Consider the following 16,679-nt stretch of genomic DNA (forward strand, 5'->3'; position numbering starts at 1 on the left):
ACCTTATATTTGTTTAACTTAACAAATTTAACTTGTAGCAGAGCTAAAAAATTCAAGCAAATAATTAACATTACTAAAATAATTAGATAGAAAACTGTAATTGTTATATAAAATTTTATAAAAACATAATTTCTTAAACTTTCAACTTTGATTATTCACTTGGTTTTAAAATTTTGAATTTAAAAATTGATTCTTAACAACAAGGCGATGTTTAAAACAAAAAATGTTTAAACTAAAATTAAAAAAAAATAAAATTAGTAAACGAAAATTTTGCAAGCATATAATTAAGTACATATTATGCTCTTAATAGGGCTACAACACAATGGTTTATAATAAAGACGATGTTTTAAAAGCAATAAAAATTATACATAAAATATACACATTTTCAAATTGCACTCATATTATGTGGGATGAAATAAAAAATAGTAGTTTATTTTTGCTGAACTAGTGGAGGACAACATCTAATGTCCATTAACTATTTCAAGTCTTCCAATTATATTATAAAAATAAGAAACTACCTTCATAGAAAATCCTGATGGCATCATACTTTTGGGCCAATCATACTCTGTTAAATGAATACGATTTCCTGATTCAACAAGGATTGTTGATTTAATTTCTCCACTATAAATTTAGATAATCATCATACTCATGGTATAATATAATATTTATATCTAAAACTATTTTTATATTATATATATCTATTTCAACAAAATATGTATTTATTATTAAAAACTTCACGTAACTTTACTGTTGTCAGCCAAGCATCATTATCAAATCAAAGTTTAAAAATATTCTTACTGAGTAAGTCGAACCAAAAATGTTTTGTTGTCTATATCATAAACATTTGCAACACGGAGTCCTATTGAAGAGCTAAAAAAAAAAGGAATTCCTTTTATATATATGCAATGAAAATTAAATCAAACTTCAATAAAATCAATACCTAATTGAAAAAGATTATAATCATTTTTTATGTACCATATTATGCCTACAAGCAGAATTGTCTAATTTGGAGCTTAAAAAAACCAACTGAAAACAAATCAATCTCAAACAAAATAAAAAGGTTGGTAAAATGAATATTAACAGAATATTAATACTGAGGTAAAGTAAAATGTATATGGCTCTAGTTTATGTATTGAGCACATGTTTACAAAATCATTGATGATAATATAAAAGTATTCACTTTAATATTTACATATATATATATATTTATATATATATATATATATTTATATATATACATATATGCATATATATATATATATATATATATATATATATATATATATATATATATATATATATATATATATATTTGTTGGGAATACTGGAACAAAAATGAAAATTTTATGAAAATTTGTAATCCCGGGATTCCAGTATTAGTACTGGTATTATTATTTTTCCTATAATAATAATAATTATAATAAAAAATAAATAATTAAATTAAAAAATGGTTTGCCAATTAAAAAAAACAAAATTCAGTAAAATGTTAGTTATATATTAATTATAAGAAAAGGAAAAAACATAAAATTTTAAGGTTCTTCAGCACATGCTGTTGGTTGTTGATATAAAACCTCAGTAAACATAAATTGTTGAGTGAATTATCTCCCATCCTTGACCAAATTCTGGTGCAGATTAAGCCAGCTGCCGAAAAAGCTCTCTCCAATTCTATACTGGTCAGTTGAATAATGATCTTTTGTTTTATTGGCTTCATCATCACTTGGATTTTTATTGCAGTTTGTATCGCGTAAATATTGCAAAACAACTGAAATTTCTGTTCATCTTTCAAGAAGCTGCTTTCAATTCAGAATTTAATGAACATAGATGGTCAGTTATTGATTTCATTATAAATTGAATAGCTGCATCTGCAGATAACAAAGTTGCATCCTGTCAGCAGATTGCTTCAACTGTAAGCTTAATGGGAAATAAAACTGAAAGAATATCCAACAACATTTCAAACTTGGCATCTGAAAACAAAATAGGTGATTTTAAATCAATTGGACTCTTTTTAATGCAGTTTTTTAATTTGATGAAATCTTCTATTACAGACACCAAACTATTCCATTGTGTTCTTGAGTCTAACAGACAATTCTTTCCCAAACTCTTCTTATATATACTTTTGTAGGATTTTGTCTGGAAACTGATGTACCAGAAAAGAAGAACTATCATCATTATTTTCAGTGGAAATTATGAGTAAACTACTTTCATTTTTGTAATCTTCATCAATTAAAATCTCTGCTCTTTTTCAAATCTGGCTGTGGAAACAGATGTTACATTGGCACCTTTTTCATTATGCAGACTAGCCTCAATAGATATTTTGTAGAGTACGCTGATAATAAACTTATTCCGACATTACAAAAATTATTATTCAAATAATATATTTTACAAATAAATAAGTTATTTTCTTATTATATTAGTATTGAGAAAAAAACATCAAATATAGCAAAAAGATTTTTAAAAGTCAAAAGACGTACAAAACGAATAAACATCAGAAAAAAATGTAAAAAAATTTCTCATACATAGCAAATTAGTTTCTTAATTATATGGACTGATAAAAATTTTGAATAAATGGCATACCAAAATTTTTAATTATTGTTAAATCATTATAAAAGATATTTTCAACAGTAAAAAAAAGAATACAAAAGTTCTATAAAAATTTTAAAAAATTTAAAAGTATTGCTGTTATATTCTCTTTGGTTTCTTAGCTTTATTTTGCCTCAAATTCGTAAATGCTTACTATATAAAAATGTGGTCAAGTTGTCTAAAAAATTACTTTAAGCGTGGACGAACAAGGCATGCAACCACACGCGTTTCCTGGGAAGGCTTGATCATGAGGCAACTGAAATTTATAGTATGGAGTTGTTTTATCAGTCAACGAAGACGCTTGAATAAAAAAAAAACAATTCAAAACCTGTAAAAATTTTAGCTTAGCAGCAAGCCTGGGTGCTTACTGACAACACTTTCATAAGTCAAAAAGTTGCATTAAAATTCAACCTATTTAGACACTGGAACATTATAATACACTAAACACTGCATTATTTTTTAAAAAAAAGATACTTGATAATGTTTGGAAAATTTAGAGAAAATTTCTAATGTTTGTAATAGTTTTATCATATCAATCAGTAAAGATAACTTACAAAAATCATTTTGATGTTTACACTTTTGATATAATACACTTTTTTTATCAAATAATAGTTAATAATATTGTCAACTTAACCAATTGATCTTCATAAATTGTAGTATATACTATTTTTGAATACCATTCCCGCATATTATACTTTGTTGTTTATCTACTTCCAGTGGATACCTTGTTAAGTGTAGATACATCACTTTACAATACTTCACCAGGGTGCTGCTTTAAGGACTTATTTGATAATTTTTTGATAAAAAACAAATCACCCTCTTAAGTAAAATTATTTAAAAAAAAAAAAAAGTTAAAATCTATTAAATAATCAAAATTTAACTCAAAATATATAGATTTAACTCATAGGTTTAACTCAATATGCTTCAAATACAGCATTTAGTATCAATTTAGATATCTGCCAACCTTAGTTAGAAAGATGTGAGTAAAATATGAAATAACTAGTTGAAACAAGTTTTTGAAAATCTTAAATCGAATGTTTCAATATGCTTAAACGCCAACAGAAAAGTGAACCCTTCATTAGTGGTATAAACAAAAACAAAAAAACAATTTGCGTATGCAAAATAAATATTAACAAGAGTCATTTTGGAATACAGCATTATGGTTTATTGAGAGTAAATTTCAAAAAATAACAAAAAACAAAAAAAAGTTTGGTCAAGACTTTGTGACGTACCATTTGATTGAAATCTTAAAAAACTGTTAAATCTGAAGATAGCTCACTTATATTTGGGGATACTTTCCTTCTAATGATATGGGAAAGATGGTAAATATTGAAGACAGGACAATTATATGTTGGATTTACTTTCTTAAAGTTTATTTTGATTCACTCTACAATTGCATTTATATTGAAATTTTTTTTAACAAGACAACAACTAAACACACAAGAAAAGTGACACAACAATTTCTCTAAAAAAGGAAAGTTAATTCCATTACCAAACCTTGGAATTAGGGTCAGCATTTTGGCTACCATTAAATAGTTGCACCTAAACCCCATTAGAAACTTATGAGTAAAATGGGAATCCAAAATACCTCTTTCAAAACGAAAAAACAATGAATTCAACTAATAATGATGTCATGTCAAAGCTTGTAATCAGCAAATCATGAGGTTAAGAAGCAGTTGTAAAAGTGAGTGTTAGATTAATTTCATTTTATGGAATTAGTTTTGCAATTATTTAAAAAGAACTACAAATATATTTGTTTTTCATTGAAACAAAATTTTTTTTAAAACAAAATTTTTACAATTATGTAAACCCTGACATAAATAGTTTAATTTTTATTGTCCAAGTGGAAATTTTATCAACATTTTACTTAATATTGTTCTTGAATGTATACATATTTATATATATACATTCAAGAACAAGTACCCAGCTATCATAACAAATACAATTAATAAAAACAATTATTACTTTATGCTTTGTATGATTATTTACTACTTCTCATGATAAAATTTTTGTATCATCTATCAACAATTTTTTTTATTGTTAATGTCTGTTCTAAAATAGTAACAATTGTTACTATTTTGAGACAGACATTAACATTAATGTCTGTTCTAAAATAGTAACAATTAATAAAATCTCATAAAACCATATTATTACTACTATTTTTATCATTATTAAAAATCATGATTTAAAGTTTAATATTTTAATTCATTTTATAAATCATCAGATATTATGTCAGGCCTTGTTTTTAAGTGTTATGCATAGAGTGATTTACATAAGCAGTAAGCGATTTAGGTTAAGCAGCTTTTTATAATTTTTCAACTTTCAAATTATTCTATAAGTGGTAAGATAAAAAAAGTAAAAAATTTAAAAAAATCACATCAACTTTTAAATGATGTTTATATAAAAACATTTATTACAAAAGTTTGAGTGACAATTATGTTAGATGTAAGCGCTACTTACTAATGAAAAAAACTCAAATAAAATTAAAAATTCATTTTTTTATTTTGTTTTTATTATATTGTAATGATTGATTTTTTTGCATAAAAATGCTTGAAGCAAAGATCATAATAATACAATTTAATTCTGATAGAAAAATTTGATTTAAAATTAACTTAATTAAAATATATAATTTTATTCTGATAAAAAAAATATATAATTTAATTTAGATTTAAAAATTTATAATTAAATTTTGATTTAAAAAATATATTTAAATTTATTAAAACTAAAGTTAATGCTTGGGTTTAACTTAACTGTCAAATTTATTTAAAAATATTATTAAATATTGTTCAATATTTAAATTTTATTTGTTCTTAAAAATTAACTCATTTTTATCGCAATTGTGTTTTCAGTTTTCCTTTCTTTTTTTTTTTTACTCAAAATTATATTTTAAATAAACGGCTGCACCAAAAATTAGCGCAAAACATAAGTAAAATTTTTTTTTTATAATGCAAGTTAAATCACAGCAATTATTTTTTAATAAACAATATATACAGCGATATAACTTTAATAAATGATGTTTGGAAAAATAATCTTTGCTTTCACAACAAAATCGTTAATAAAATAGTAAACTTTTAATAAATATAGTTAATAAATTAACATAATTTTTTTATTTGTATCTCTAAATTTTTTTAAATAAAAAATCATTTGTAGTTGCAAAGCCGCAATTAGAAATTTAAGAAACAATTTAAAAATTCAAAAATTTAACATATTTTAATTCCTTTAGGCAAATGTTGAGAAAAGAGAGAAATTTTTTAATATCAAACATTTTAAAAATGCAATATTAAATTTAATTATTTAATATTGGCAAAAAGTAAAAAGAAAATAAACATTCCTTTATGGTAATAATAGAAACGAAGTTTAATAACATTTAACTCATTTTGTGGTAATTAATATTATTGCAGTGATTTAAAAAAGTCAATGTTTATAAAAAATAAAAAAATAAAAGAGAATTTTATGACGTCAAATTCACATTAGGATATTGCATTAAGCATTTTTTATTTAAAACAAGGCCCGAATGTAATACTAAAAAAACCCCACAAATCTCAACACTAAAGGAATTTAGCAATAATCAAATATTTTAAATATTTAGATATTCAATTTTTTTTATAAAGACGTTTGAAAATTTACAAAAACTAATTTAAACTTTTTATAAGTAATTTAAAACAGAATAAAAGAACTTTTTTTATAATTTTTCTACCATTATTTTTATTAACTAATTTCTAATTAAAAACATTTAAATCAAAAAATAAATAAACAAATAGTTCTCAAACTTTTCCCCTAAACAAAATTCCATTTCAATGTTTCATACTATGTGCAAATAGCTTAAGCATAATTTTTTATTGGTTGATTTTTAATTACAGAGCAAATTTTTTGGGCCTTTAGTGATTTTTATTTTTTTCTTATAAAACTTTTTATTTTATTTATAATCCTTTAACTACTGGTGTTTAAACAAACAATAATTTAAAACATATAAGTTTTGACTATTATTATTTTTTAATAATAAATTTATTGTTTTGTTTTTCATTAATTTTTGCAATATTATAAACTGATTGTTTTATTAAAACAATGTTCATGGTTTTTAATAAACTGAGAATTTGATGACCAGAAATATTTTCAGATATTGCAATTCGCAATCACTTAATTCAAGCCTTGCATAGTTCTCAATTTTGATTTTTCAATACTAGTTTTGTTTAATTTGGAATAGGCGACCAAAGGCTGGCTGCTATATTTATCTATACTATATTGCTTTACTAAACTTGTAATGGTTAATCCCCTTAATGCTCCTTGTTCCCAACATAGGTTTAAAAAATAATTCTTTGAGAAACGTGAAAACATTAATTTTAAAATTGTTTTACAAACCCGTTACAAAATATAAGACAATTTTGAAACCAAAAACTTTCTATTTTTTTACTTGGGAGAAATACATTTTGTAATATTTTTAACGGTTTTCACTTCTTCAATTTGATCATCTATAAAAGTCACCTTAGGTTAAGATCATCTGTGTTGATTAGCATAATATAAATTTCGCACCTATTGGAGAAAAATTTTTATTATGATAATCAACACAGCTCCTTTAAATTCATAACTAAATAGCTCTTTTGAACTTTGTCTTCATCAATTTTGAAACAATCTTTTTTTCTAGGGGACATTATGTTTACTTTGTCAATTTCTTGAAAATTTTATATTCAGCACCTAAATGTTCTGCAATAGTTCATCTTTTATTTGGAGACTTTGGAAGAGCTTGTTTTGTCCTAAAAATTTTATTTAATATAAAAAAACCAAATTATGCAATCTTTCAGCATCTGATTTAAGCATTTAAAAAATGTTATTAAATATAACAACTTTCACTTGTGATTTTGTTCTGTTATCATTTAAAAAAACCCAGGAGAATCGAATGAACAAAAACATTTAAAATTGAAGTGAAAACTATAAACAAAATTTAAACTTAAAAAAAATTGCCTTTTAGAAAAAATTTTTCATTTTTTAACAAAAAATAATATTTACATCAATTATTTGGAATAAACGACTTATATATTTTAAAAAAGAAATAAATACTTTTAACAAGCTTAGCAATATAATGATTAAACAAACTGTGAATAAAACAATAAAGAAAATTGTTTTATAATTTGATTTCAATAATAAAATCATTCAGGCTTTAACTTTTCATACTAAAATTAAGAAGCCATTATCAAAAGAAAAAAACATATCGCGATGGTCGTAACATACTTTGTAACATCTTGATAAGGTGATCTGAAGCACTTTTTTTTTTAAAGAATTGAAAGGATGGTAAAACTTATATCAGTAACTTTGATTTTTACTATACTTTTAGTTTTATAAATTCTAATACAAAGCTTAGGCTCACTATGACAGCTGATTCTCATGGTGGTTTGATTCCCATTGACCAAGTCTTGCTTTACTGAATTTACTACTTTGAATTTACAGAAATAACTTCAACATCATTTTTTGGAAATTCATTCCAATATTTTGCAGCTCAGTTAAGTAAAATATTTTCTCTGTAATTATGTATAGAAAACTCATTAGAATATTTTAAACTGTTGCCACAACAGTACAACTTGATTTGAAGTAATAATTATCTTTAAATTCAACTTTATCATAATCTTATATAATAAACCTAATTTTATGCAATTGTATTAAGTTACCTTGTTGTCTTCTTTTAAGAGGTGAGGGCATTCTAAGACAAGCAAGTCAATCTTCATAGCATAATTTCCTGACTGAATGTATTAATTTAGTGGCACGACGCTGTCCTAATTTCTTTCTAATATGGAAGTATTTTGTTTTTGATAAAGAGCCCATACTGGTACAGCAAACTCAATAATTGGTTGAATAAAAGATATAGAGATTTTACCAGTTCTGCGTCAAATCGAATAAAAGATTTTCTTATTATGCCTAATATGCAATTTTCTTTGCTTGCCCTCAATAATACCTGATTTTTCCACTTCAAGTTAACTCAAAAAATTACTCCTAGGTCCCTTTTTGATATTAACATTGTTGCTTAGTTGTAATATTGATATTTATCAATATTAAAACTTGTGCCCATGCATATGCAGATATTAAATCACACTGCAGTCTATTATGTAACTCATCAATCAACTGACATGATTTTTTGTGTCATCAGCATACAATTTTGAAATATTTTTCAGAGAAAATTAGAAATTATTTATAAAAAGTATATTAAGTAGAGGACCCAAGACGGAGCTTTGAGGACTCCACTGTACACCTTAGCCCAAGTTAAAACATCTTCCATAACAACTCTTTGCCTTCTGTTAGATAAGAAAGCTTGAAACCAATGAAGTGCCAAGCTACTAACACCATATGCTTCAAGTTTTAAGATAAGACTTTGATGTGGAACCGTATCAAATGCTTTTGAAAAATCACATAAAACTACACAACAAGATTCAACAACATCATCACAATGAATATCTGCATGAGTTAAATTAAAGGTGGTATTATTGATTCTTGCTTCAAAAAATGAAGTGCACTTTTTTTTTTTGTTGTAAAAAAAAGTTTGTAAATTTTTATTTATTATATAGGCAATTTCTTCTAAACCTTGAGTTATTTCACCACTTAGTAGTGTGACTATTAAGTGGGGAAATAAGTTTTTTTAGTCTTTTACATATTGTTGTGAATTCATACACCTGCATAAAATACAGGTATATGAATTCACAAAATTTGGTTCTTTTTAGCTTCATCCACAATCATTATTTAATATTTTTCTCTTGCTATGGAAATTTCAAATAAAACTCTTTTTGATAATTTTTTATATTGGCTACAAAGACTTGAATTTTTCCATTTACTTAAACATTTTCTATTACTAAAAACAATATCAGTACCATAAATTGTTTTTTTCTCTAATGAGTGGGGTTTTTGTTTATCCATACTTTCTTCGATGATGAATTTACGTATAATGTATATATAAGTTATATGCCTCTTAAGTGTAATAAAATAACTCATCATACATTTCTTGAACATTTTAGTATGAAAACACTGAAGCCAGTCAACACTTGAAATAAAACCTTGAATTCTATTATAATCAGCTTTTTTATATAAAAATTTCTTTACTTTTTTTTTACATTCATTTTTTTATTTTTAAGAGTAAAATCAAAATACGATATCAAATGACCTTTAAATATATTTCCTAAAACAAATTTACAAGCGATGGCACTTATACTTGATGACGAGTTGTGATTATTAAACCTAAAATGTTTACAACAGATTAATTGTTGCTGCTTTTGAATTATTGGTTTACATGCTGATATAGGTAATCACTTTTATTATTTGATAGAAAACATGCTTCATGACAGATAATCCTTTAATTGAATTTATTGAACCATTAAACCATCTTATCCCAGATAAATTAAAATCACTATAATTAGATCTTTGAAACCTTTTTGGGGGACATATTCTCTTACAATTTTAAATACATTTTCAATATCTGCAATATCCGTAAAATCATATGGTCTATAAATACATCTAATAAGATATTTATCATTGCCAAACTTGCCCAGACTCTATTTGATTCAATGTAAATGTATAATTGCTAAGTTCATATGAAATAATTCTGTTGTCAATATAAATACATACACCTCCACCTTGACAACCATAACATCTTTTTTCTTTAAATAATAACTAAATTGCAGAGAGAAGTAGGTTTGAGCCATGTCTCAGTAATGCTTTAATTTAGGATTAAAAGTTGCAACTAATAGTTTAAATTGGTCAAAAATTGCAACTTATTTTTTCAATACTTTTTTACTCATTAATAACACACAATTAGCCTTACTGCCTAACTTTGATTGGTTTCTTTTTAAATTTTTGTGTATGATTTCCACGGATACCATACTAAAAGGCATCCATCTCCTTGAGGGCATTATTCAGTTTATTTCGCTCTGTCCTGAGTATAAAACCCTGTTGACGTTTAGCATCTGTTAAATCTGGAGATATGTATATATTTTTGAAACTTGGAAGTAGTTTTTAATTTTTTTGATGAAATTCGTGTTTTGTTTTATTATCTAAAGGAACTTTATTAGATTCTTACACTCAATAAATAATTATATTAGAAGGTCTCTTTTTATGTTCATTTAATATATTTATAGTAGAATTTGCTACTATAAGTTGATTATTTGGCTTCTTAAATTGCTTTCCTGATTTTTTAAAATTTAATCTCATCATTTGTGTTTGACTCTAACAGTTGCAAAGCTTCAGTTTCTCTTCTTTCTGATTGAATAAATAATTTACAGCAGGAAGGAAGATCTGCATCTATATATGGACCTCACTCTGTATTGCGCTTGATATACAGACTTTTGAAAAAAATATAGGATTTGCCTTGATTAGCCATGCGGTACCCCTCCAAAAAAGTTAATGACCAACTCATGAAGCTTTCAGCATGTTAACTCTTTAAATAGAACTCCAATAATTGGAGGCACATGACATAGTTACAAGTAGTTAAAAAGCATGCAAATAATACATAGTTACAAGGCATACAATCAACAACAACAAAATTTAAATAGCTTAATAAGTGTATATATATATATATATATATATATATATATATATTTATATATATATATTTATATATATATATACATACATATTAAGGAGATTTTATAATAAGATTGAGCTGTGGTACAAAGCAGATCTGACCAAATGAATATGGTCAACTATGACAGCTGAACTGTATAAAAAGTTTCTATTGTTTTCACATAGGCATCGCAACTGTTTTTAAGCAAATTAGCAGCTTTGGAGTTTTTAACTGCATCCAGAAGTGTGTTCCAAACGTTAACCAGGTTATTTAAGAAAAAGTATTCTCTTTGACCACAGTTATTTGTGAACTGTTTGATTAGTCATTCCTTATTTCTCCTAACTGCACCTGCTGGCCCAGGACAATCGCCGGATTGGGACTTGTTTGGAGGGTGGATCCAGGATGCAGTTTTAAGACCAGTGCTTTCCTTAAAATACTGAATTGCATCTACTCGTGTGCTACGTGCTTAGATTGATCAGCTATTGAGTAGGGTTAGTCAATCTTCATATTTTTTTCTCCTTAATGAATGGCATAATTTAGTGGCTCTTCTTTGTACTCATTTGATAACTTTTTCATCAACTTTGTTGAATAGAACCCATGTGAACCACAAATTTAGCATACAAAATCACCTTGAGTATGGAAGGCCTGCATAGGCCTTTATTAGATTTATTACAACTTAGTTTCTTTTTTTTTTTAAACTTAGGTGCGCTATTTAAGTACTAAATAATTTTTTTTAGTATTTAAGTAATAAATAATTTAGATGCATATTTTAAATATTACATAATATATTAATACTACGTCAACCATAATACGTAGATACATATAATATGAAACTATTAGATATATATATATCTAATATAAACTATTATATATATATATATATATATATATATATATATATATATATATATATATATATATATATATATATATATATATATATTAGGGATGTGAGAATATGCGTTTTTTGCCGTAAAAAAAGTGTTATAAAAATTGGTCCGCATTTTTTTTGATTTAGCAAAAAGTTGAATTAGGCCAAACCAGGCTGCACCTCTATTTTGGAACTAAATGAAATGAAATTTTGTATTTATTTAAAAAAAAGGGTACAACTAAAATTTGATTTATTTCATGGTTATTTTTGTAAATAAAAAATAGTGTAATTTTACTTTTTAAATATTTGATGTTTTTCTATGAATCACTGCTCCTAAAATAAGCAAGGGTCCTTCTTTAATTCAAAGGTTCTTTTAAAATATTTATAAAACCAACTATCCTCAAAATTTGAAGTAAATCTGATGTGCTCATATTAAGTTTAGGTTTCCTCAAGCACCCAAGGTTTTTTTGTGAATTTGAAAATTTGAAGCATTGTTACCCTGAGTTCGCATATATAAAATTTCCGGATCACATGGTAGTTTTATTGAATTCTGATTGGCGCAACACTTATTTTCTTATTTCGCTTCTAAACTTTGAACAGATTATTAAATTTTGTTTTATTAAATATACAAGTTGTTTGGTCTACTGTTCAGTCTATTATTTTGATTTTAGTGTATTTTTTATTAGATTTTTCATATAGATTTTTTATATTCTTTAGTGATTCGCAAATCTCAAAATGCCTAAAAATATTATTTTTGATCATCTTCAGTCTTTGTATAGTGATGTAACTTTTAATTCACAGACAACATGCCTCAAAGGACATGTTATTTTTTTATATTACAAAAATAAGTTTTCTTTTACTACCACAGCAAATATTGTTAGTGAAAAATTTAGTTGTCAAACAACAAAAAATCAAGTCAGACATTTAATAAACAGCAGTGTTATTAAGTTCAAAAAGAACATCTCAAGGGATATGTCAAAGTTTGAAAAAATTTGTACAGAAGTTTTTTTTAGGGCAATAGTTCCCGAAGCTATTAATGAATTTTCATCAGCATCTACTCCAGCCTTTGTTGAACTTTCTCAACCATCTAATTCTTCAGTAAATCAAAATTTGATAAATCCAAATGGTTCAGGGGTTGTGCCAATCAAAGTTCAAGTTGAAGATCCAAGAGGAGCCTATGTGACACCAATAAAAGCTAAATTAAAACGTCGTCTTACTTTATTATCACAATCACGTAGTGATGAAAGAAAAAAATATAGGGAAGCAATTTTTAACACAAAGAGCAAACTTAAACAAATGCCTATTGAAGTAAGACTTTTGAAGAAAAAAATTTGGAAAAAAAATATCATTATTTGTAATTATAGAAAAAAATTAAAATCTATTGAAGTTGAAGCAGGTCAACAAAACTGCAAAAGGCTGTTGTTATTATTAAAAAGTCAGAGACAAAAATATCAGAAACTTAAAAAACAAAACTCTGAAATTCTACAACTTAAAGAAAAACTTGTTATAAATTCTCAAATAATTAAATCACTTGAACATCAAAATCTTCTTCTTGGAGAGAAGATTAGTAGTTTAGAATGCAATTTAATGGTTTCGAAGAAAAACAAAAAAACATATAATACAGAACTACGAACACTTGTTTTTGATGCTGTGACTAACCAAGTATCTGCAAATTGCATTTCTTCTTTAATTCAAAGTTTTACCCAACATCTAGGTGTTACCATTAAAACTGTTCCTTGCCGCACTACTGTCGAACAAATGGTTAGGGAACTAGGTGTTATCACTGACCTCCAAACAGCAGAAATTGCTATATCTGAAAAGAATTTAACACTTGGATTTGATGGCACAACTCAGGAAGGTGTACATGCCAGCTGTATCCACGTTACTACTAAAACCGGTTGTCAAGTTGTAGCGCTAGATGAGTTAAGTGGTGGCACATCAGAGGACTACGAGCAGCATATATGTCAATCCATAGACAACTTAGCCAAAACTTATGCCTCTTTTCATTTAAAAGATTTTCAAGAATGTCGTCAAACTATAATTGGCAACATATCTAATACAATTTCTGATCGAGCTGTTACAAATCATGCCACAATAAAAAAGTTAAGTCTGGCATGGAATAAAACCTTCAATGAGTTAAATTGTCATCTTCATCCTCTAGAAACATTTTCCAGTAGCTGTAGATCTGCTCTAAAAGTTATAGAAACAGAAAATGGAAAACTATTTGGTAGCGACTGCATGGCCGGAAATATTGTTGTGCAACTAAATAAACTTCGGTACATGGATGGAAAAGGTGATCCTAAAGGATTTGTTTTATTTTTATTAAAAGAAGAGCTTCCTAAAGGTTTACTTCCTAGATACAGAGGAAATCGTTTGCATATTTTTTTTCATATTTGTGGAATATTAATTCAACATTATGACATTTTTAAAACATTTGAGCATCAGGTACTACTTCATGCGTTCGATTACAAGCCAGTTTATCTACTGACTTTGCAAACAATATTGCTAAACGAGAACTTTGTGCTGCTGGATTAATAGGAAAACTTATAACTAGTCCTTGGATAAAAAAATTTTATGTTTCAGCCGAAAAACAAATCTCTCATTTAGATGGTATTGTTATTATTAAAAGAGTCCTTGATACGGTTGACCAATATCTAAAAAATCCATTTAAAATCTTATCAAGATCACAAAATTTCTTTGATGAAGAATTTGATAAAAAAGATCTTGTCTGGAAGGCTCTTATTGAATTCTGCCCTAAAGATGACAATATGAAAAAAATGATTTCTGTTTGCTTGACTGCTATATCTGAAGCAATCATTAGGCAATATAAGAAATACTTTAGTATGAAGCCCACAGAACAAATGGAATTTGAGACTGAATCTGCAAGGCTGCACAATATGGATGCTGAGGAAATGATGGGAATGTTTAGTGCAGCACAGAAATTTGCACCTAATGCAACTCTTTGTTACCTATCATCAAGACTGCGTGCCAGAAAAAACAATGTCATCAACTATTTAAACGGTCTTCCAAAACATGTTAAAGAGTCTGTGATGGAGTGGGCCATAAATTTTGCAACAAAAAAAAGAGAGATTAATCGATTAAAGATGTCTGAAGTGAAAAAGGAGATGATACGCAGAGCAGAGCAAAAAAGGCAAAAAAAAGATACAAAAGAAAGAAAAAAAATAGAAAAAAAATTAAAAATATTAGATATAAGTGTTGAAACTTTTGGAAACGAGTTTCCAGACATGAGTGAAGCAAATTTTAATGATATTTTGGATGTCATGTCTGGAGCTGCTACAGGCAGAAATATATGCCATATTTGGTATGAAGATGAAAAAAAGGTTATATACAATGGGAAAATCGAAAAAATAAAGAAAAAGATACATGATACATATGTTGTTGCTTATTGGAACAAGGAAGAAGATTATAATGATGCAATAGACTATGATGTTCCAAAAGTTCAACTTGCTTGTGACATTATACTTGGGGACCTCATGATGGCATGAACATCTTTAAATGGAACACTTTTATCCATAAAATTTTAAAATAATAAAGTTTAATGTTTTTTTTATTATTTTGTTTGCACATATAAAACTTTATATTTAATTTTAATTTTTTTAATTATATATTCAGTTTTATATTTATAACTAAATATTTGTTTAATATACTCTAAGCTTTATTTTGATATATGATTTTTTAGTTGGAAGACAAAAATTTAGGCGAATATACATTTTTTTGCAAAAAAAATTAAAAAATCGGGTCCAACTTTTCATAGCCTCTCCATATATAAAAAATCGCAACTTAAAAATCTCATAACTTTTGAAGTACTTGACCTACAGAGATAATTTTTATGTTTTTAAAAAATTCAAAATTAGAGCCATATATTTATGCAAATGATATTGTTTTGTTTTGAAATTTCAAAATTTTCTCACATCCCTATATATATATATATATATATATATATATATATATATATATATATATATATATATATATATATATATATATATATATATATATATATATATATATATATATATATATATATATATATATAATTTCCAAACTGTAAAAACTCAATAAAAATTTAATGGTACTTTTAAGTAAAAATGAATTCTATTTAAAAATTTTTATTCAAAACAAGAACAATTTGAGATAAATTAAAACGCTCAATGTGAAAAAAAAGTTAACTTGATTCTAAGTAACACTTTTAAATACTATTGTTTAAACTGTAAAACAAATATTAATAGCTGTAAGTACCAAATACCTATTTTTGATTTCACTTATGGCTGCCACAATATCAACTGTAGTGTATCTCGCCTTCATTTTGCTAATTTATTTAAATGTGAGAAATATTCACAGAAATATTATACATAAATTTACACAAATGCACAACAACAAAAATTATGACACGTGCGAGTTCGGATACAAATTACGACACAAATAACGACAATGAAATATAAGGAAGGAAGCAAAACAAGGGGAAATTTGGGTAAAGCTAATAACAAATAAAATTTGGTAAAACTAATAACAAATTAATTACGCGTGACTAAATAGAAATTTATTGTTACTATTATAACTATAAATAAAATGCATTCTTGAAATTCTTTTTTTTTTTTTTAGTTTTTTTAACCTATAACTAAAATGGATTGCAGCCAAACTAGATTTTTTCTTTCTTTGTTATCTCTACCT

General features: G+C 25.8%; 1 protein-coding gene across 1 annotated transcript; it reads right to left on the reverse strand.

The window, feature by feature from the left end:
• Positions 1–461: 461 nt before the first annotated feature.
• Positions 462–16,432, reverse strand: LOC136089591 (ribosome quality control complex subunit NEMF-like). The gene is made up of 3 exons (XM_065815643.1): positions 16,255–16,432; positions 799–870; positions 462–621 (listed from the first exon to the last, which is right to left on the reverse strand). The coding sequence occupies exons 1-3, from the start codon at positions 16,311–16,313 to the stop codon at positions 462–464; spliced, it is 291 nt and encodes a 96-aa protein (XP_065671715.1). The 5' UTR covers positions 16,314–16,432.
• Between the last annotated feature and the right edge of the window lie 247 nt (positions 16,433–16,679).

This window comes from Hydra vulgaris, chromosome 13 (genome assembly GCF_038396675.1).
Source record: "Hydra vulgaris chromosome 13, alternate assembly HydraT2T_AEP".
Taxonomy (NCBI): Eukaryota; Metazoa; Cnidaria; class Hydrozoa; order Anthoathecata; family Hydridae; genus Hydra; species Hydra vulgaris.

Bases quoted from the DNA above. Each gene is read 5' to 3' on its own strand.
- LOC136089591 (XM_065815643.1), bottom strand. From the start codon at position 16,313: ATGAAGGCGAGATACACTACAGTTGATATTGTGGCAGCCATAAGTGAA. The intron at 871-16,254 runs GTATTTGGTACT...TTTTTTTTTTAG, and splicing joins ATAAGTGAAATCAAAAATAG to CTCTTCAATAGGACTCCGTG. The intron at 622-798 runs GTAAGAATATTT...CTAAATTTATAG, and splicing joins TTTTTGGTTCGACTTACTCA to TGGAGAAATTAAATCAACAA.